The 21,978-nt window shown below is 37.9% G+C and overlaps 1 protein-coding gene across 1 annotated transcript in view; it reads left to right on the forward strand.

Moving 5' to 3' along the window:
- The window catches only part of BTC (betacellulin), a 41,611-nt gene that overhangs the window by 2,788 nt on the left and 16,845 nt on the right, over positions 1-21,978 (forward strand). Inside the window, exon 2 of the mRNA XM_068542151.1 lies at positions 21,299-21,397. Within this exon, the coding sequence (XP_068398252.1) occupies positions 21,299-21,397 (99 nt within the window). The remainder of the gene's footprint in view (positions 1-21,298; positions 21,398-21,978) is intronic.

Below are 21,978 nucleotides of genomic sequence, written 5' to 3' on the forward strand. Positions count from 1 at the left end.
AGGCTCCACTCCTTGCAAAATGCCAAAGGATGTAATTTGTTGACATCAGTGTTTCCATTAAATGGTCCTATTTAACTTTTAAGTCTCATTCCTAATTTAAGTCGCATGTTATCTTATTTACTTCTTGAAAAGAATGTGAGCAATGGCTGTGTGATGTCCTAGGTGCGCGCGCACGCGTGTGTATGCGTGTGTGTGTGTGTATGTCACAGTGAAAGTGCCTTGAGAGCTGGCACTGAGCAGACCTGGTTCCAGCCTGACCCGAGTGAGACCTGGTTCCAGCTTCTGCCATTCCGTGACTTGAGACGTCTGTAAGTTACAATTTTCTGGGCATTGTTTTTCTCATTTATAAAATAAACGAGTTGCTTTAGATGAGATTAAGGTGCTTACCAACTTGACATTCTGCTGATCTTTAACGAACATTTCTACTGGGAATTTAAGAGAAAATTTTTTTACAATAATATTTAACTTCCATTTACTTGTAATGGATCTTTGTTTCCTGTAAACTTTACCTTAACAAAGAGAACCATGGATGCTTGCTTCTTAGGTAAATACGGTAAAGGGGCAATAACTTTGTTTAAAGTGTTTTTTTTAATCTTGAAGAAATTGGACTCCCTATTTATTCTGTTTTTAAATTTCTCCCTCTCATCCAACTGCTATAACAAACTAAAGCTAAAATCATAGCTAGTGAAAAAGGGAAAAAAACGTTTCTTTTTTAAAAAATGAGTGAGTTTGAAGGTCAAAAATATGTTCCCCTCCTTATTAAAATCTAAACCATTAATATAGGTAAGTTGGTTTTTTAAGTTCTTCTTGAGAATATGAATGTATTCATGATGTAATATCTAGGTCTCAAGTTGTAAAGCAAGTAGGTGGCAGCAGGGAAAATTCTCATTGTACAAAGGAAGTAGCTGAAGCCCCACACGGTGAAGATTTTAGAATTTGCCCCTTCAGATATGCTTTTGGGCTTAGAAGGGCATTGGGAGTTTTTTTCCTCTTCAAGAATCCCAGGTTTCACAGGCCACACTTGCATATTAACAAGTGTTACAAATCAAATTTTGCTATGGCTCCATTCTCAGTTGTTGTGTGGAAATTCCCAAATAATTCTGGAAGAAAGATCCCAATAATGCAGGCAAGCTTTGTTGTGCCCGCTGAAGGTGGCCCTGCTGATGCCTGGCCTGCAAATATCTGTGCTGAGGTCAAAGGTGCTCAGGACAGAGAGTCCATGTGTCTGTCCACGCCCCTGGCACTGCCCCATCTCTGTAGAGACTGCTCACCCCAGTATCCTGTGCTCCTGAAATCCACGGAGAGCCCAGTGGGAAAGCCTCATCTTGTTTTTTTCTCACCCTCTAATAGTAATCAACTCATGAATGTCACTAGGAGGCATGAATGTCACTAGGAGGCATGAATGTCACTAGGAGGCTGAGGGGACAGTCAGAGAAACAGCACCAAGCTGTAGTCCGAGTCACCCTTCTAATCCATGAACCATGCTTGTCAACTTCTCCGCTAGAATTAGTGTCTTCCCAGGAGGGTCCAAATAAGCCAGCATCTGGGCTGCATGCAGTTTAGGCTTAAGCCACGATCCCGATACACTTCTAAAACTGCAGACAAACCCCTGGATCCACAAAGAATCCATATTCCAGTTGGTCAACAGTCCCCCAAAGTAAAATTTAAGAGGAAAGTCATCTGATTAAAATGGCTATGCTTTGTACTGCTAATGACTGCAGTTTGCCCAGCCATATCTGTGTCTTAAAAAAGGAATCTTGGTAGCCCAAATGAACCTATAATTGCTAGATTTTAAAGAAATGAGGAGATTTTTTAGATGGTTGGAGAGAGATTGGGTATTTAATCTTAACTTACATCAGTTGGGTAGTAACCTACTTTGATTATCAGCAAGATCAAGTCAAATAGCGAAGAAGGACTTTTATTCATTCTTTACATTTTTTTTGAGGATATGTAGTATATTATTTACCTGACCTGTAGACCAGAAGCAGTGATTCCAAAACAGTGACAAAATGTATAACAATGTTTGTGTTCAGCCTTCTTATTTCAAAGTGCCTCAGCTGGTTGTATAACAGGATGGGTTACTAATATAGCATTTCTCTCTTTGCAAAACCATGGATTTACTCATTCCATTAGCCTTATGTTTGAGATGTTGAGATGTATAAAGAGTTCCTGGCACATAGTGGGAGCTGAAAACATAATAGTTAAATGAATGAGTGAATGCAAGTGGCTGTGTGTGACAATGCCCAGGCATTAAAGAAACAGCAATTTCAGTAAAGAAAACAGTTCTATTTCTTGTTGGCAAAACATGCCCACTACTCAGAGATGATGTAGAAGGTAGTGTTTCTTCATCTCTTCTTACTTGTGACTTGCTTCCCGTCTTGATAGACATCCTTTCACAGATGGACTTTTTTTTGGCAAGTAGTAAGTCTACTTCTGTTTCTCATGTTCGGTAATGCTACCTATCTCTCATATATTTGGTTCAAGGGCAGATCTCATCAGTCAAAATATAGGCTTTTCAAATAAGTGTTTCAAGCGGGGAGGGAAAAGCATCAGACTCAGGGCGTTCTCCAATGGTTCATTAAAAAATGCCCTTTGAATTCTGTGAGGTGTGAGGTGATTTGCTCTCTTATTTGGTTAGAATTTCTTCTAATGCACATGTGTTTCATTAGCTGGGAGTAACCAAGTTGTTATGTTCACGGGTTTCTGCTTAGTATTAAATATATAAAAAACCTTTGGTGGCGCCTGTAGAAGTTGAGATAGGTTTGCTGGGAGGCTGAATGCAGTCTGACTTAGTGTTGAGGACTTCTCTGACTAATGTTATGTCTAAATATTTCACAGCTATCAATTGTCTGGATTCCTTGATGGTTAGATCTAAGTACTGTGAACCACACCGTCCAGGCCTGTCCAGAGTAGGAGAGGAAGGCTTACCTCTGCCCCTAGAGCAGAAAGCCCGCTAATAAGGACAGGAAATTTTCATCAGAGCTGAATGAGGCCGTTTTAGGAGACCCAGACTCGACTTGTTCATGACCACCTTCCTGCTGAGTTTCTGACATTTGACTGGTCCAGTCTCATAGGGTGACTGACACAAGATGTTACTATGCATTCAGATATCTGTTTAACCTTGGGTATGGAATCTCACCATAATAACTCTTTACATTCTGGGGACCTTCACAATTGAAAGAGCATTTTCATATCATTACCTCATTGATCTTTACACCAAAAATAATAGCAGAGCAGTTATGTAGTATGCATGCTGGGCATTATTCTAGGAGTGTAATAACTTGTTTCCCCCATATAACACTATCCACTGAACACACAAGCTAGACATAATGGATTATTCCCATTTGTAGACAAGGATATGAGGCATAGAGGCATTAAGTAACTTGTCTAAGGTTCTGGCTTTATGAGCCTGAACAACGAGGATGAAGTGACAGTGCCTGGATCATAGTAGATAAATATTTGTTGCTGAATGGGGGAGACAGTGGGCGATAGGGCACTAAAGTATAGTACAATGACATATCACTGTATTTAAGAGGAACCCAGTTCTCCTGACTTATTTTAAAAGCATTTAAGTTCATTCTAGCAGTCTCCTACCATCTTTGCTTTCTCTGCTGCCTACCCATACATCTGTGGCACCCCAGGCTCTGGCTATACCTCAAGTTCTTGGGCTCTTGGCTCTTCATCCCAGCCAGGAAACCTGCCTACTCATATCCCAGGCCCAGGCCATCCCAGCTGGTAGTGAACAGTTGGCATTGATCAGACCAGGTGTTTTCCTTCGGTCTGTGCCTAGAATCACGTTGGCCATCCTACTCTGACCCTATCCTTAAATGAACCTGAACCTGTGGGTGACTCCTGCACTTCCGTGGACTGCTTGCGACACTATGACACTTAGGGCACACTCCTTAGGGCAAACGGAGAGAGGTGACCTTGCTTTACATTCCCCCTGATTGGACCTGCAGGCCTCTTCCTGAGGAGTAAAGAGAGCATATCCTGCGTCAACGTGATGTTGTAGTCAAGAGTGTAGACTCTGAGCCAGACCATCTAGGCGTGACTCCCCTGCTGCTGCGATTTACCAACTCCTTAATCTTGGACAAATCTCTTAAACCCTCTTGGCCTCAGTTTCCTCATCTGTGAAAGCTGACAGCAATAGAACCAAGAGTATTATGTGGACTAAGTGAGTTACTACATAAAGCAGTTAAACTGTGCCTGGAACATAGTTAAGTTCTGGATTAACATGAGCTGTTATAATGGATAATTGGAAAGCACAGAAGAAACCATTAATTTTAAAAAATTTGGATTTTTAAATTCTGGGTACTTCTGAAATGTAATCAGGGTCTGCCAAATGGTGGAAAAATTTTCCCTTGCCTTTATTTCTCAAATTCCTGCTCCCATTAGTTATGAAATAGGCAATAGATAAAAATTCTCAAGAGTTCTATTTTGGCTGGCTTTGATAGGAAGGAACAAATGTAAGAAATGCCACTGCAAAAGCAAAGTGCTTATCTGTTTCTAAAAAAAAAGTCTATAGATTCTTCTTCAACTGCCAATTTTGATCCTAGTTTTATGCAGTGAAAAGCTTTCCAGCACTTTCCTGGCATTGATACCAAAACCCAACATCTTAAGGTGAATCAGATAAAAAGTGAGCCTTCACTAGCAGAGAAAAATGAAATATTTACAAGATAATTTTAATACTTTTAATCTCATCAAAATGGGGTTGTCTCATTTATTGGGGTTATACAAATAATTGCCTTAACTAAAAAGAAATAAACTGTCATTTTGGAAGAATGAATGATGATGCAATGTCAAAATTCATTTCTAAATGTCAGACAAATGGAAAATAAACAAGTTGTTTTAGAAAAGTTTTCTAATGACAAAATAATTTTTTTTAGATTTTAAGGAGCAGACAGCCATGCGTAAATATTCAGTTTTTCCATAATAATTGTCTTGTAACATTGAGAAAGTTACTTAATCTCCCTGTGCTGCATTTTCTTATGTATAGAATGATAATAATGATAATAGTACCTATCATCTAGGGACACAGGAGTGTTTTGAGGATAAAATGGGATAATGCAGGAAAAGATTTTAGTAGAATAGTTGGCTAGAAAATGCTCAATATTTATTAATATTCTTAACTTTGTGAATATGTAGATAACTTTTAAAGTATTTCATAGGTATGTCTAAAAAGGAGAAATAGAATCATTGTGTTCATTTAAGCCAGCTGGAGTGTGTTTGTACTTTGATCAAAGGAAATTGCTGTAATATTCACCACTGGAAGCAAGCAAAGGAAAAAAAAATAGAAATCATAACCATGCTTTCAACAGTTCTTTAAACAGTTCCATTAGAATGTAAGTACCACGATGGCAGGGATTTTTGTCTGATTTGTTCACAGCTATATTCCCAGTGCCTACAGGATTATTGTGCATAGTAGGTGCTCAATATATATTTGTTCAAAGAATAAATCTGAATGCACACAGCCCAGGAAGTTCTCCTAGACCCGTAGCTTCTCATAGCACGTCGCAAAGATCTTGACGTAAACCTTGTAATTTCAGCATGTGCGCATGCGCACGCTTTCCTAGCTGCCACAATCAGAAACTAGAACTGTTCTCCAGCATCTGTTTATAGTCCATCTTTAATGTCTTCGAATTTGCTAACAATGACTTATTTTAGACAGTTCCTCACTGAGATGGCGGCTGTACCTCCTATTCCGGAGTAGGCTGACCTGATAGAATGAGATTTGCTCATGACATTGAGCTATTGACTACCACCATCGGCAAAACGGGAACTTATCCAAAAGCAAGAATTTATCCCGCACCACTGTGGCATAGTGTTGGGTCGGTTTTTGGGAAGTACAGTCTTTATTTCTAACACATGTAATAATGAGGAAGACATAGCTAAGTATTTGTACTATTTTAAAGTGTGTCTAATACTATTATAAAGTGTGTCTAATACTGTGTTTAGCATTAAGGAGAGCTGTCCAAGTCGCTGTCTTTCCAAAAAGAGTCTGTATTATATTGGGTATAAATGTTCATCAGAAATGAAACATCGTATAGTAAGTAGTTCAATACTTAACAGAGTTTAAATTACCTAGTACAGGCTAAACATCTCAGAGAAGGAGAATTTATTATGGGCTGAAGTGATTGTGAAAAAAATATCACCAAGGAAACAGGGAATTGAGTTAGTTTTTCCACGATGGTGGTAGAGGAAAAAATTGGGAGAAAAATTAGAAGGTGGATAAATTAATTACTTGTTTTCTTTTTTTTTGGTGCAGCAGAGAGTGAGCAGACTCAAAGCATAGAACAAAGAGTTGATTTTGTGTGGTATTGAGGGAAATATTGACTGAATAAGGACTTGTTTTTCAGAATGAGGACATTAGGCAGGATCCTGAATTTTTTATTTTATTTATTTATTTATTTTTTTGCCGATGAGTGTCCTGGTTGTCATGCCTTCGGCTCTTTGGTCCTAAAGGGTTTGCTGGAGAAAGCAACTCATCGCTGGCCACCAACACCCCTACCCCACCGGCAGCGTAACCTACACCCTCCCCCAGGATCCTGAATTCTCAATGCAGTGACATCTTTGCAGGATTTCCTAGGGATTAGAGCTAGGAGGTTTTGTAATTTACATACACTTATGCTTTTAATTATATGTCAAGACCTTATTTTAAAATATTATATGGCCTCCTACCTGAGGAACCTGTTTTAATTCTGTGGAAATGTCTAGACTCCATTTTTACTGGAGGCCCTATAGCTTGGTGAAGAGCTAAGTACAGATCAGAGGCTGACCTGAGTGGTTTGCTTCAAGGTTCCTAACGATGTACAGCTAGGTTTTCTAAGGCTGGAGGTGGTTCATAACCAGGGGGTAGCCCCACACCCATCTTAGAGTAGCAGTGTCACCTGGAGAAAGAGACTTATCCAAGAGGACAGATTCAGGGAACTGGCTCATGACCACATAACACTTAGAGAGAGGAAACTAAATGGGAATGAACTTTATTCTTCTCACAGAAGACCTCACTTTATTCTATGACAGCTCCATTCTCCACCATTAAGGGCATCATTTTGTCCCTAACTCATGTTAGAAGGACTCCTTCTCGGGAGTGCAATAATAATGGATAATGGGTAGCTACTGTGATATTTTCAATAGGGGAATTATATAGGGAGTGCAGTAGTTTTAAGATTGGTTTTACCTAGCCCAGAAAGCCTGGACCAGGCAATGGAGAGAAAGGAATAAATTCAATAAATATTTCTAAGCAACAATTTATATGACATAATGACTTGTCTAAGTAACAAAAAAAGAATTAAAGCTGTTTCCAACACTGTTAACCTGGGAGAGAACAAGAATTTATGGTGCCATATGTGAAAGAGAACTTCCTTTTTCTGGTAGGGATGTGAACTGCTTTTGAGACATTCAAAAGTCTTATGAGCATTTGGAAATATGGATGTTGACTTCAGATTAGAGCAGTGGACCCCAAGTCTGATTGTTCTTCCAAGAAAAGCAAAAAGTACAGATTATTAGGCCTCTCCCCAGACCTACTAAAGTCTGGTTGACATGTCCCTATGAATCTAAATTTTTAAAGACTTTTCAGGAGAAGAAACAAATTTTCCTTATGGAATAACTGCAAATAATAGAGGAGGATACTCCCCCCTCTAGGAGGTAGAGCTTAATTCCTTGACCTCTTTGAGTATAGGATCTGGATTTTGTGACTTGCTTCCAGGGAATAGAGTATGAAAAGGAAAAAAAATAAATAAATTTACAGGGCAAAAATCTGGTGAACACTACCTTAATCAAGTGGTCAGGGTAAATGTCATCAAAGATGCCAAATTCCTAAGTGTTTTGACACATAAAAAGGACATTAATGGAAAATTGATGAAGTCAGAATGAAGTCTTGAGTTTAATCAATAGTAATCTACCAATGCTGGTTCTTAATTTTGATAAATGTACCACAGTAGTGAAAGATGATAATATTAGAGGAAATGAAAGTGGGTGAGGGGTGTACAGGAATGCTCTGTACTTTGCAACTTTTCTGTAAATCTAAAATTATTACAAAATTAAAAAAAAATTATTACAAAAAGGGTTCTACAGGAAATTTTAATGGCTAGCCAGTTTGGACAATCATCTGGTTAGAAAATAGGGCTGAAAATATAAATGAATCATTTAGCTGATTATAATTTCAGGCTCTAGCACAGTGCCTAGCACACAGTAAACCCTCAGTACATATTTGTTCCAACACTAAGTCTATGGGTATTTTGTGAGATCAAATGGCATTATGAAAAAGAAGACCAAGGCAAAATCATAGATAGAAAGTAGAATGGTGGTTGCCAGGGATTGGGGGAGCAGGAAATGGGGAGTTAGTGGGTATAGAGTTTCAGTTTTGTGAGATAAAAAGAATTCTGGAGATCAGGTGGTTATGGTTGTACAACAATATAAATGTACTTAATATCATTGAACGGTCTATTTAAAAATGGTTAAGATAGTAAGTTTTATGTTGTATATATTTTACCACAATAAAAATGATCAGAAGAAAAAGAGGACTGAAAGTAGAGTGTTGATGGCACCCATATATGGTGTAGGAGTCAGAAAAGTAACTGGCAGAGTTGAGTGAAAAGGGAAGGTTAAGTGAAGAAGCCAAGAGGTGGGTGAGTTTTAGATGGAAGATTTGGGAAGATGAACCATATCAAATACTGTGGAGATGGAGGAGGCTGAGACTCAGGAGGAGGTCATGGTGAGTGAGCTCTGAGGAAATCATTGATGCTCTGGAAAGACAAGAGACAGGAGATTGATGGGGAAGCCAAAGACACACACACACATACACACACACACACACACACACACACAACTGAAAGGATAGAAGGATAGAGGTCAGGGTGGTGGGTAGAAAAGAGAAAGTTTTGGTTATGAGAATCAATTTCAAATAGTTGAAAAGTTGACCCAACGAAGGTTTCCTCTGTGTAGTTCAGAGTATACAACTTGGATTAATGAACTAACATTCCTGGAAGACAGCTCTCACATTAATTTAGGAAATTTTCTCCCAAGTAGAGCTCTGAAAAAATGGAATCAGCTGCCTTGGGATGTGGTGATCTTCCCATGCCTGGGCATGTCTGTGGTCTGGATTGCATTCATGGGAAGCTGTGTAGAGGTGATTCCTAGGTGAGGTAGGAGTTGGACCAAATGACCACCAAAGGTTCTTATGACTCCATGAATTATAGATACTACTATAATTTTACTTCATTTTGGGAGTACTTTGGAGGTTGGTACTGTCAGCTGACTTCTCTGCAAGGAGAAGACGCACGACAGATGGAGACCTGGGGAGCTAATGGTAAAGAATTTTGAAAAAGAAAATCACTTGAGTGACTTCACTCCTGGCCGGCCCAAACCGTATTCCACCATGTCTTTTCCTGAATAGAAATATCAAGGTTAACATCACCAATAATGCCATGTAGATATCATGTACCCCTCATATGATGTGATGAGAGGACATCTTGGGATATAGTATCAATCCCTTGCCCCAGGCTCAGTTTTTGCCTTAAAGACGCTGCACTCTTTATATTTTACCATCTATTAAGATAATAATTATGACCTGGGATCCTGTTGTGATGGGGAAAAACCCTAGCATAACTATAATTGATAAATTATATTGACAAAAATTTCAAATGTTATTATTTCAGGAGACAAATTTCTAACATTGCAAATTTCTAACATCCTATGATAGGAAACTTCTGTGAGAAGATTCTCTACTTGTTTTTAGATAAATGATAATTATCCGGTAATAGAGGGTAAGAAGAACAAAATGTGATTTAGATGCCAGGTGAAACGATGCACTTTCCATTTGCCTCCGCAGAAGGGTAGCAAAAGAAATGCACCCCGTTCTTTCTTAACGATTTCTACCCAACAGCATTCGCCACTATTAAATACTTCTTGATTTCTAGGTTAGTCGGCTGCTTTATTCAGGATGTGGTGAACAGACATTGAAGTTTCAACTGGAAACGTGGTGTGACTATTTCTTAATGAGTCATTTTCATAGGTCACACAAGAAAATCAATTGAATTATTTCACGGTCACACTACACACATCAAGAAGGCCCTTGTTTCTTGATACTTCTCTGTATAATTCTTCACTCCAGCTGGACATCTTTACTTATTGTCCCCCCAAACACACTCAGCTCATTTCTACGTCATTGCCTTCGGTCCGGTTTAGTTTCCAGCTTCTTTTGTGAGAGTTTTCCCTATAATTTCTTCAGCGTAACATTGCCTCTTTTTGGAATTCTATTAGAATTTATTTTCTTTATACCTGGCAATTATACTGTCTGATATTGATTGACTGATTGATTGATGTTTCTGGTCTCTGCAAATGGTTTGATCAATAAAGATAATAATGGGTTAATGTTAAGTTGGCTTGAGTTATCCTAACTCATTTTAAGGGCCTAAATTCTGGGGCTTTTTCAGGTTGGGAGAGTGTCTACTCTGACACCCTATGTTCTTTTCTTTACCATTATTAAAGTTTGATGACTGTTTCCTCATGGGTCAGAGGCTGTGTGATCGCTGGATCCAGAAGCCAACTCCACTATTCCTCCTCACTTTGCACTCAGATAATCCTCCTTGATAACAAATTGTTCTTTTTCCATGGTTCCTTTTGCCTCCTCTCTTTGAACTATTATGGAAATTCAGTGATCCCAGAGCTTTTCATTTAAAGCACTACAATGTCTGACTGTCTGGTCCGGCCTTATCATAAAGCGATAGAATTCAAAATGTCAAGTTTTGACAACTGATGATTTCTAAGAAACTAGCTCTAGGTTGCTATAGGGTTCCCATTCAATTTAGTCATTGTTGTCACAGATTTAATAACGGTCATGGCAAAAATAAAAAAGGCTGATTTACTAGCAAAGGCATTATCGTGGTGTTGACAGCTTTCAGATATATGAGTTAGTTTATGTATGACAGGTTGTTAAGTTACTTCCCTCTCTGGGCTTTAAAAATATAAGAGTGTGGAGTTCTTTTATGAGTTAAAAAAATGTTATCCATCATTCTAAGCCCTTCTTAAACACCAAGATATTGTTTCTACCATTTGGAATAGAATTTTTTTTTGGAGGAGGAGGAAGGAGGTCATATTCTACTCTCCTGATTTTGAATGGACGTAAACTATTTGTGAAGACTCTCTTATTTTTTCTCTACCCTTGTCTTGGCCTCCCCTCCTGGCTCTGAAAATCTGGAAGCCTGTCTTTCAGTTTTATAGAATAGGCAGTCCTCCAGGTGGTGTGATTTGAGAGACCTTAGAAAAATCCCTCCTTGTCCTGGATCAAGGCTCCCCCGAGGTGTCCTGATGCCCCCAATCCTCACTGTACTGGGACACAAAATCGTGCACTTCTTAAGGGCCTTTCAACTACCTCCCTTGTCCCTTGATCAGCTCTCCACTCATAACAGCTTGACCCTCTTTTGGGACTTCGAGGCCATGTCCCAGGTCATGTGTTCTGGCCTCTCACTCACCAAGGGACCAGAGATTGGGGGAGGCAGCACCCAGTGGGGAAAATTTTGTCCAAAAGAAAATGGGCGATGGAAGTGACTGGGGCAGAGAAATTCCTCCCTCATTCTTTCTTCTGTGAGCTACTTCAAGACGCAGTTCCTTTCTGAGCCTTTTACATGGCCCATGGATGAGTGAATGTGTCACTCATTTCAGTGTCTTTGTGGCTCACTCTGGAGCTGCACCCAGCATGATGGGTACACACATTGCATTGCTTTGCCTCCTTCTCTGCTTGCTTCCCTTTTTCTCATTCTCATGGCCCAGAGCTTGTATCTCCCTAATAAGGTGATAACCCCTTAATCTGTGTCTCAGGCTCTGCTTTCCAGAAGACCCAGGCTGAGGCACTTGATTCTAGAGTATTTCTGTTGAGTTAAGCAATTTCTCTCCTTGCAGGTCTGCTTTGAAAGCAAATACATTTAGAAAGGGAAATCTATGAAGAAATTATGTTCTATTAGGGGAAATGTTAAAGCAGTAAGAGGATACTTGTTTATAGGAGGGGAAAAGACAACAACAAAAAAAGACAGAAAAGGAGTTAAAAAAAGATGAAGGAGAACATCAATGTCAAACTTAATCTATTTCACACTTTTTTACTCAGCCACCCATAAGCTCAATGTTAAACAGCAGTTCCACCACTTAATGTATTTTTTTCAACTCCATTTTAGACATGTCCTCTTTTTGGACGTAGAAAATACTTTTTGTGTATAGCATGCATACTCAAGATTCTGTTTTTCTTTTTGACAATAAAGATACATTGGGAAATTCCCCGGATGCTTATAGTTTTTACTCCTAACGTTGATTTAAATTTTAAAATTTTGTTAACTTTATTTTTCAGAAATTAAAATTAGATTTCTAATCAAATATAATCTATTTGACTGTTAAATAGTATCATCTAAGATCTGACTTTATCTGTTATATTTGTATCACTGAATCACTTAACTAACCAACTGAATCATTAACTCCCATCTGACATAAACACCATGCTGAGTAATGGCAGAACTGTGCTGAAAATACAAAGAATCATATATGCAGAAGATGACATATTTCTATTAATCAGTTGAGGTGCATTAATGTCAAATATCTTTTTGAAAACACTGGAAAAAAGCAGCATGTGGAAAGACCAACATACAGATTTTCGTCATTGAACACATATGTATAAGTGCACTATAGAAGTATAATATGTATGTGTATTTGTCTTTTGTAGTTTGTTTCATAAGCATATTTTATACACAAGTCAAATCACATCATAAATGTAGAAATTTGTCAATATTCGTCAATGAGAGTTGAGAATCTATATTTTACTAGAGTAATAAGAATTCTTTTTTTACTTCTGTTCTCTTAGAGCTGCTATTTTGTTGAGTGCCTATCTTGTGCCGGGCATTACTGGGGTTAATAATTCATAATTTACTTTTTGCACTTTCTTTAAACAGATAGTTAAATCGTTACCATGTAAGTTATATATTATGGGCCTCAGTTTACAGATGGGACCCTGAAGTTCAATGCTGAGTAACTTAATCTTACCACAAAGCTGGTGATTAAAATGTACATTCAGGATTCAAATACAGCTCCATTTGACTTCAAATATCTTTTTCCTATTAATCTATACTGCTTCCCTCTCATATAAATGAAATATCAGAGATCTGACTGTGAAATATTCTTCTAATTTCTGCTTATATTCATAAATTGACACATTCTCTGTTGATTTACAGTTGAATTGTCTAATGGGACATGGAGTGTGGTTTGACTCCTAAAATAAGATTGATGTGATGTCATAGGAAATCACTGGATTTAGTAAACACAAGTAGAAGTTAGGGTATCTAAGAAGATATCCTAAGTTATCAGAATATAGATGTATGGACATTTTGTGATAATGTTATGTTTATTTAAAAAATATAAAATGTACTTGGCTCTAAAAATGGAAAGTTCAGCTCAGAGATGAGGCAAATACAACGTATATGACTGTTTAGGTTGGTCACATTTGATCTTTTTAAATAGTTGACCCAGCTGGTGTATGACTTACCTCAGCGTTAGCAGTAACTTTGAGACAGCGGGTCATGTTCCTTGTCAAGCTGTGTCTCTTTGAATGCTTGTATTGTTCCCAATGACTTCATTCTCCAAGATGGCTGATGGGGATAATACTTTTAATACATTCTGTAATTTTTAATTTGAGAATCTCGAAGTGCATAAAACTAAATGGAGCTTTGACTCACTAAAGTAGAATTGGGTTTCTTTTCCTTTTTGTCTTTAATTTTATGAGTGGATTTGGTATTTAAAAAGCAACCCCAGAAATAGGGACTCAATATCCAGTCACTTAGCAAATGCAGCTAATCTAACATTATTTTGTTTTTATTGCTTGAATGCATCTGAGAATTCTGCAGGTCACGTGCAGCAGGGAGGCATGGATAATAGGCGGAATGAAAGAATAAGAAAACAAAGAGATGGTGAAATATTTGGATGACAGGTAAAATTTAACACAATAACATTCAAAACGGACAATACAAAATCATTTCTCAGGTTAAAATTAAAATGAAACAAAACAGAGCAAAAACGAAAAGAACAAAAAAGCCATCAATACACAGCTTTCCGGCAGCATAAGTGGTTTAAGAGCTTCTTTTTATTCTAAGCAGAATAAAACCCCTGTATTTAATGGAATAGTTAAAAAGGGCTGATATGCTATGGAGCTGCATTATCAGGAATATGGTGCCCACAATGTGAGAGCTGAGAGCCCCACTCTATTCTGTCTTTGCCAAACCATGTAAAATGGCGCTGTATTTTAACCTTGTTTTGAAGGAGGATGTCAAGGCTTATGAGAGGTCTTGATGATGTCAGGTAAAATACGGTTGGAAGAACCAGGATGTTTAGCCTGAGGAAGAGAAATCCTTTCAGGAAGACTTGATCTCTGGCTTCCAGTATACGAGGATCAGTCACGAGAAAGAGAGATTAGACTTATTCCAGGTGATTCCAATGAGCAGAGTAAAATTATGGGAAGGCAAACACCAGTTCAACATACAGAAGCATTTATAGAGCTTTAGAAATAGGTGCCTAATTTTTTTTTTTGAATGAATGAATGATTGTGAGTGAAAGAATGGATGAAGGGTCTCATTGAAATCTGATGCCTTAGAAAGGAGTGAAGTCTCTGTGCTGAAATTTTAAAGGTGAACTCTCCCAGGGGATGTTTTTAGGGGAGCTGAGGGTTGGTAGGAGATGTGAGTACCTCTAAGGGTCTTACTAATTCTGAAATTTAATATAATTTGTGACTCTTTTGAATGAAGATCTTACGTTTTCCGTATCTAAGTTCCATATTATGGTTTCCAGAGAACCACAGGTTCTCTGATAAAGGTAATTTTAATAATGTATCTTCCTTTAAAAATTCTTTTGCTATATTATTTTACTTGATTTTTGTGAACTAGATTATGGAATAGGCAGGGAACCTATGATCCTAATTTCTCCTGAGGAAAAAGGTCAGGATAGTGTGTTAATTAGCTCAGGGTCACATGGTGAATTAATGACTGAGTTTGGTGATCTTTCCGTAAAAGATAATGGTATTTTGCCTAAGAAATTTTTTAAGAAGTCAAAAATTGAGCCTTTGAGGCTATGCAGTTGACTTAGATTAAAGGAATATATTAAACATGAAAGCTATGTTTTGGATAAAAAATATTAAAACAGTTTGGAGAGAATTGCAGTGGTTCTCAACCAATGTAATTTCTCCTCCAAGGAAACATTTGGCAAGGTCTGGGGACAGTTTTGATTGTGACATCTCAGTGGCAGGTGGAGGAAGGGAGGGGGATGCTACAGGCATTTTGTGGGTAAAAGCCAGGGATACTGCTGGTCATAGTACAATGCACAGAATCCCACAGCAAAGAATTATCCAGTCCAAATGCCAGTAATGTGGACGTTGAGAAACACATTAGATGTTTCCCACTCATTTTAACCAGAACTTGGATTTCCTTGAGCAATGAGGTCAGACGTATTGAATATAAAATACATTTACATTTAAGCTCTTATTTTCCAAAGACTTTCCATTCACTCAAAATAGAGTTATACTTGCCAGAATTACTAACTTTGACTGCAAAGGACTACATCGCAATTGCAGAAGTGGCCCTGCCTTTTGGGCTAAGCTTTCCAACCTCTCTGCTCTGCTGTTAATTCATCCTTTGCCTCTCTCCTGTACCTTTGGCATCTTCCTGTCTTTCATAAGGAAGACATAAGGAATAATAATTTCATAATTATCTTTCATAATCAAACAAAAGCAAAATAACTCTCTTTTTTTCTGTACATATTGACTAATCTTAACCCCCCTCCCTTTCTCAGTTCAACATCTGTGAAGAGTAATCTACAATTATTTGCACAGCTTTCATGCCATTACTATTTCTTTAGCAAGATATTGCTACTGCTTTTTGGTTGTCAAATCTAATGCATATATTTCAGTTCTTATCTTTAATTCTCCATCAGTTTTTATACAGTTGACCAAAGGCTTCTAGAAAACCTCTCTTCTTAGTTCTGTGGCTCTTCTTGATCCCTTGAGGACTCTTCTCTTTCTACCCTTCTATTATATTGATTTTTTTCAGTATTCTATCCATAATCAGCTTTCTCTTTTCACATGGCTCTTTCTAACAGATCAATATGTGTGGCATTAAATACCAGTTTATTTCTCATAACTCCTAAATGTAGAACCCGTAGCTATGACTTCACTCCACAGCTCCAGATCTAATATCCATTTACTGTCTCTAAATGAGACACAGTCATCTCAAATTCAGAGTGTCTAAAACTGAATTTTTCTCCATGCCTGTCTTAGTCAGTTTGGGCTGCTATAATAAAATAACATAGACTGGGTGGCTTGTAAACAACAAACATTTATTTTTCACAGTTCTGGAGGCTGATAAGTTCCAGATGAAGTGCTCTAGTAGATTTTCAATGTCTGGGGAGAGCCTGCTTCCTGGTTCATAGACAGCCATCTTTCTTTTTTTTTTTTTTTTTTTTTGACAGCCATCTTTCTGCTGTGTCCTCACATGGCAGAAGGGGCAAGGGAGCTCTGTGAGGTGTCTTTTACAAGGGTCCTGATCCCATACACGAGGTCTCCACCCTCACAACCTAATCACCTCCCAAAGGCCCGTCACATCCCATTAGGGGTTAGGTTTCAACAAGAAATTCAGTCTACAGTAATCCTCAACCTGTCTGTCTTCTTGTATACCTTATATTTGTGATTGGTACCACAATCCAGACATTCACTCTAGTTACAAACTCCGGAGTCATCCTAGACTCCCTTTTCCTTATCTCCCACCCTAGCCCATTAGTCACCAAGTCGTTTTTTGTATTTCACTTTGTGAATATCTCTCGCATTCATTTCTTCTTCTCCATACAGATTTGTGTGCCATCACCTCATTTAGGTATGTCTGAATCACCTGTATTTGTATTAAAGCAACCTTTTCAAACTGAAAGAAAAGAAGATGATCACGTTGCTTCTCACTTAAAACTTTTCAATGACCCCATTTTAGCGACATAACAGAACTCAAAGTAACTCACGTGGCTCTCAGGCCATTTGTGACCTACCAGCCCTCCAGTCTCCTCTTCCATCACAAGCCCCAATCACCCTCCAAGCGAACTAGACAAATTATTCATGCCATGTCTTTTTATAAGTTGTCCCTTTTATTTAGAATGCCCTGGTTCATTACAATTTTATTTATCCTTTTCTTAAAAATTAATTTTGTTTTTAATAAAGTAAAAAATATACACAGATATTTAAAAATCGAATAGTACTAAAAAGTTTACAACGATGAATAGCAGATCTTTGTACCTGCCTTCCTGCCTCTTCACCTGCCTAGAATCAACCACTTTTGACTCTTTAAAGTGCCTCTTCTGTGTTTATCTCCGTATTGCTAAACAGTATGCTTATAATGCTATTTCTTGACTTGTCAAGTTTAGACTTTTACCTATTGAGATTCTCTTCTAATTCTAGTATAGTTACTATAGGGGTGATACTCAAAACACTTAAGAACTAGCACAGCACAAATTATGATTAATCACAGCCACTTTCCCCACATGGTCTGTGTTGGCTAATTACTGGTCCTGATTTTATGACAAATTTTGTTAAATTATCAGTATTTACATTATTATTACCATATAAATATTGTCCACTGCTGAAACAAATAATGTACTATAATTATGTTATCTTGCTTACACAATTTTCATTTTCTAGAAGTTATTAATTGATGTTTTAAAAAATCATTTATTACTCATTAAAAACTCACCATAATTCCCGTCTTCTCAGTGAGTCTTTGCTGCTAAGGCAGAGTTGATTCTCCACTCTGTGTTATTCCTGTATTATCTCTTTTGTACTCATCACACTATACCTTATAGATTTGTGTGTCTATCCTCCTTGCCAAAATATGAGCTCCTTGAGGTTAGTGATAATATGTTATCTTTGAACCTTCAGTGTTGTGCACCAGTGCCAAACACAAAATGTTTAATAAATATCTGTTGAATTACGATGGAACAGGAGTGGCCTTTGTCTTTGAAGCAACCTTCAATATTGGGTGGATGGTTTTGTGAGCATTTCTCCGATTTCTGAGTCGCTCCATACAGATCACTCACTCAAATGCCTGTGAGGGTCTACGCAGTTAAAATAAATGAACGCAGCAAGCCTGATGGGGGTCTGTGGCATTTCAAGGGGTCACATGCTACTAGGCTCTAGCCAGCTGTTGCCATGAAGGTGTTTCAGATCTGTGTTGCCAGACCTTCTGCTTTTTAAATAGAAGCAGGAAAATCCAGGCTTGATATGAACGGTCATGATTCAATTTTTAAAAAATATGCAGACTAAGTAAATGGTCCTTCAGGCTCAAGCTCGATTTGGTTCATGACCACCAGCTGATGAAGATTATTAGGTGGGAGTAGGAGGAACTGTGTACCCTGTCCCAGAGCCTTGAGCTTGGTGTCTGGTTGGCCTGAGAATGTCTCTACCGCAAGGGGTCCTCCGCAGGGGCTCTACCCAGTGGAATTCCTTTGCCAGCTGATACCAGCATGTGGAGTGAACCTTAGCAGAAGAGAGCCTGGGCTCAGCCTGCCGGAATGTTCAGAGGGCCGGGCAGGGTTTCAATGGAATCAGGACTTCCTCTGTTACGTGGAAATAAAGAATGATGTGTTAAATCGTAAGCGATAGTGGGAAGGAGTAGAAGACTAAAAATTGTATACTATGTGCCAAGCCCTGTGTGTGCCGTTTCTTATGTTACTCAACTTAGGGTTTACAATACCCCTGAGGCAGAGATATTGTCATCCTCAGTTTGCAGATGTTGAATCTCTATGAGATTTAGTTTATTTTTCAATTTCCATCATCAGAACAGATCAACTGCAGAATTAATGCCTCTTGAATCTGCCCATGAAGAAAGCCCATGTATGGGAATTTTAAAATGATTTAAACCTGTTTTTATAGTAAAAAAGAAGATGGTTAAAATTTTCCACTAGAAATTGATTGTTTAGTTTGTTTGTTTGTTTATAGATTGACCTAAGATTGGTCAATCTTTCAACATTTGTTGAATATCCATTGTATTCTGTGTTAGATTCCAGAATTACCAAACTGATTAATATACAATTCCTGTGCTTGAGAAGTCGTAAATGATTGTTTCTGGTTTGTTCTAAGTGTGAAAGGAGGGGGCCAGGTGTTGGGATAAAAGATAGGAAAAATCTGGAAATTTGGTGGCCAAATTGTTGTTTCTTTTTTTAAATTTTGAGCTACTCCTTTTTTCTTGTTGCAACAAACAGAATATTCAGGTAGAAAAATAAGAAAGTGCAAATAAAGAAAATTAAGGAAAAAGTCTTCTTCTAACCATTGTGGGCAACTCTCTACCTACTTACTTACCCAACTTTTTTGGCTATTTATCTGTATGGATATTTTTATACTTATCACAAACAGATGCAAACACTCAGATCCCACGACATCACTATTCTGTAGCCTGCTTCTCTTACGGAGGAATATTTTGAAATGTTTGAAAATCATTTTTTATGGCTGAATAGCATTTTATTGCATGGAAGTATTCCATATATTTAATCAATTCTCTATTGTTAGATATTTAGGTAATTTCTAATTTTTTATAACCAATGTCACATGGAGAAATTTTGTAGTGAAATCTTTTTAGGTATGTTAAATTATTTCCTTAGGAAAAAGTACTAGAAATGAAATTACTGGATTTAAGTGCATGTACAATTTTAAGCTTTTAGCTTTTAGCATGCATAGTGCTAAATTGTCCTCCAGAAATGTAATACTAATTTACCCATCCCCAATGGATATGAGTTTCTATTTCTCTTCACTGTTTCCAACGCTAGTTACCACCTCTTTAAAAAAAAAAATTTTTTTTTCTAATTCAATAGAGACAGAAAAGAATTTCTGTTTTGAAAGACTCTTTTTGAAGACCTTTTGGCCTTTGACCTTTCTGGATACTATTGTTCTCTGGTACAATACTCTCACTTTGTGTTTTGGTTACTTGGTTGGCTGATTACCTGCCTTAGTAGCTTTGGAGCAGTTTGAGGGCAGAGCATGTCCTATCCACCTGTGTGTTTCTGGGTGCTCGTGGATATTTGTTGAACTGAATTGTACTGGAGGACATGTATAGTTTAGAACCTTGGCTAGATGTATAAATGTCAATACAACCAGTGGGCAAGTTACTCTGTTCCTACCAGTTACATAATAATGAGAATTTAATTGAACATCGATTATGTGCCAGCACTGTATTAAGTGCTTTGCACACTTAACTGGATGAATCCTCACAATGCTCTGAAGAAGAGATAATAATCATATCCACTTTGCTGATGAGGAAACTGAGAGGTTATAAAACTTGCCCAATGTGCATGGTTGTAAGTGGCAAAAGCAGGTTGTTAACTCAGGAAAAATTAACTACCAAGCCGTCTTACCTCTCCTCCACTGCCCTCCCCTCTCCAACTTCTTATTATAGATATTTAAAATATATATATATATAAAAAAGTAGAGAGAACAGCAGAGTGACCCTTGATATACCTACCACCCGGCTTCAAGAGTTACCAATCTGTGGCCAATCTTGTTTCATCTATGCCTTTCCCTCACTACCTCACAGCCCTCTTCCCTGGTTGGATTATTTTAAAGCAAATCAGAGATACATTAATTTCCTTAATAAGTATTTAAATACATATCTCTAAGAGATATGGACTCTGTTTTTTATATCCAAACCACAATATCATTATCACACTTGAAACTATAACAATTTCTTAATATTCTCTAATGTCCAGACAATGTCAGATTTCCTTAATTATCTCATAAGTGATTTTTACTGTTGCTTTGTTTGAATCAGGACCCACGCAAGGACTACACTTTGTATTCTAAGCTGTCCTAACCTCAACACAGCGTTCCTCTCTTCCCCATGCCTTTCTGTGAAGCCTGTCCTTGTCAGAGACACAGGTACTTAGCTGGAGGAATTTGAAATTTTTAAATAATTCCTATGAATTGAATATCTAGTTCGCATCTCCCCAGAAAGAAGCACACTCAACAATTTATACCTGAAAAACGCTGGGTCCGTGTGGCATGGAGAAAATACATTGCTACACAGGATGTAAGTGATGCTGGCTTGAAAATTCTGTCTTGAGCCCTGAGCTTAAAAAATGAGCCACGCTGGCCTGTGTAGCCCTCCCTTGCTGCGGGAGAATGACTTGGAAGTGGGAGCCACAGGCTTGTTATTTTCATAAATCGTCATGACTTTGATAGAATCTTTCACATTGAGCACATTTTCATTGAACAAGTGTTCATGTTTGTTTTGGTTCTGTTTTAAAATTGAAGGTCTAGCGATCCTCCACTGTGTTGTGGCAGATGGGAATTCAACCAGGAGTCCTGAAAATGATGGCCCTCTCTGTGGAGATCGTGGAGAAAACTGCCCAGGTAATGCATAACAAGAGATGCATTTGTTTTTATCAGCCTTATATTCAACCTCAGAAACTTGACCCCCCTAAATTTTAAGTTGTTGATAATATAGTAATCATAAAACTCGGTAGTTTTTTGAGCACATGTTAATGTACCAGGTTCTGGGCTTTACATACAGTAATTCACTCACTCCTTGCAAGAACCCTATGAGCTGGATAATATTTTTTACTTTATTTCAAGGTGAAGCTAGAAAGAATACGTAACTTGCCAAAGGTCACACAGCTGATACATCACAAATGTGGGATTCACGCTCAGGTCTTTCTCATTCTAGTGCTTCCATTCTTCATCATTATACTATTTTGGGCATCGTAGATGTGTCTGTGCTTCAGCCTCTAGCATGTGATGTCTTGGACTAGATTCATAGAAAGCTGGCATATCTATTCAAATTAAAATTTTTTTTTTCTATTTTATAACTTAAAAGAAGGGAAGAAGGCAACAATTTTAAAACATATTTTACCTTGGAGATTCCTGAATTAGTATTCTCAAAGTTAGTAGTCTGAGGCAGGGATCAGCCTTAGTAAAGAGTCAGATAATAAGAA

This window comes from Eschrichtius robustus, chromosome 4 (assembly GCF_028021215.1).
Source record: "Eschrichtius robustus isolate mEscRob2 chromosome 4, mEscRob2.pri, whole genome shotgun sequence".
NCBI lineage: Eukaryota > Metazoa > Chordata > Mammalia > Artiodactyla > Eschrichtiidae > Eschrichtius > Eschrichtius robustus.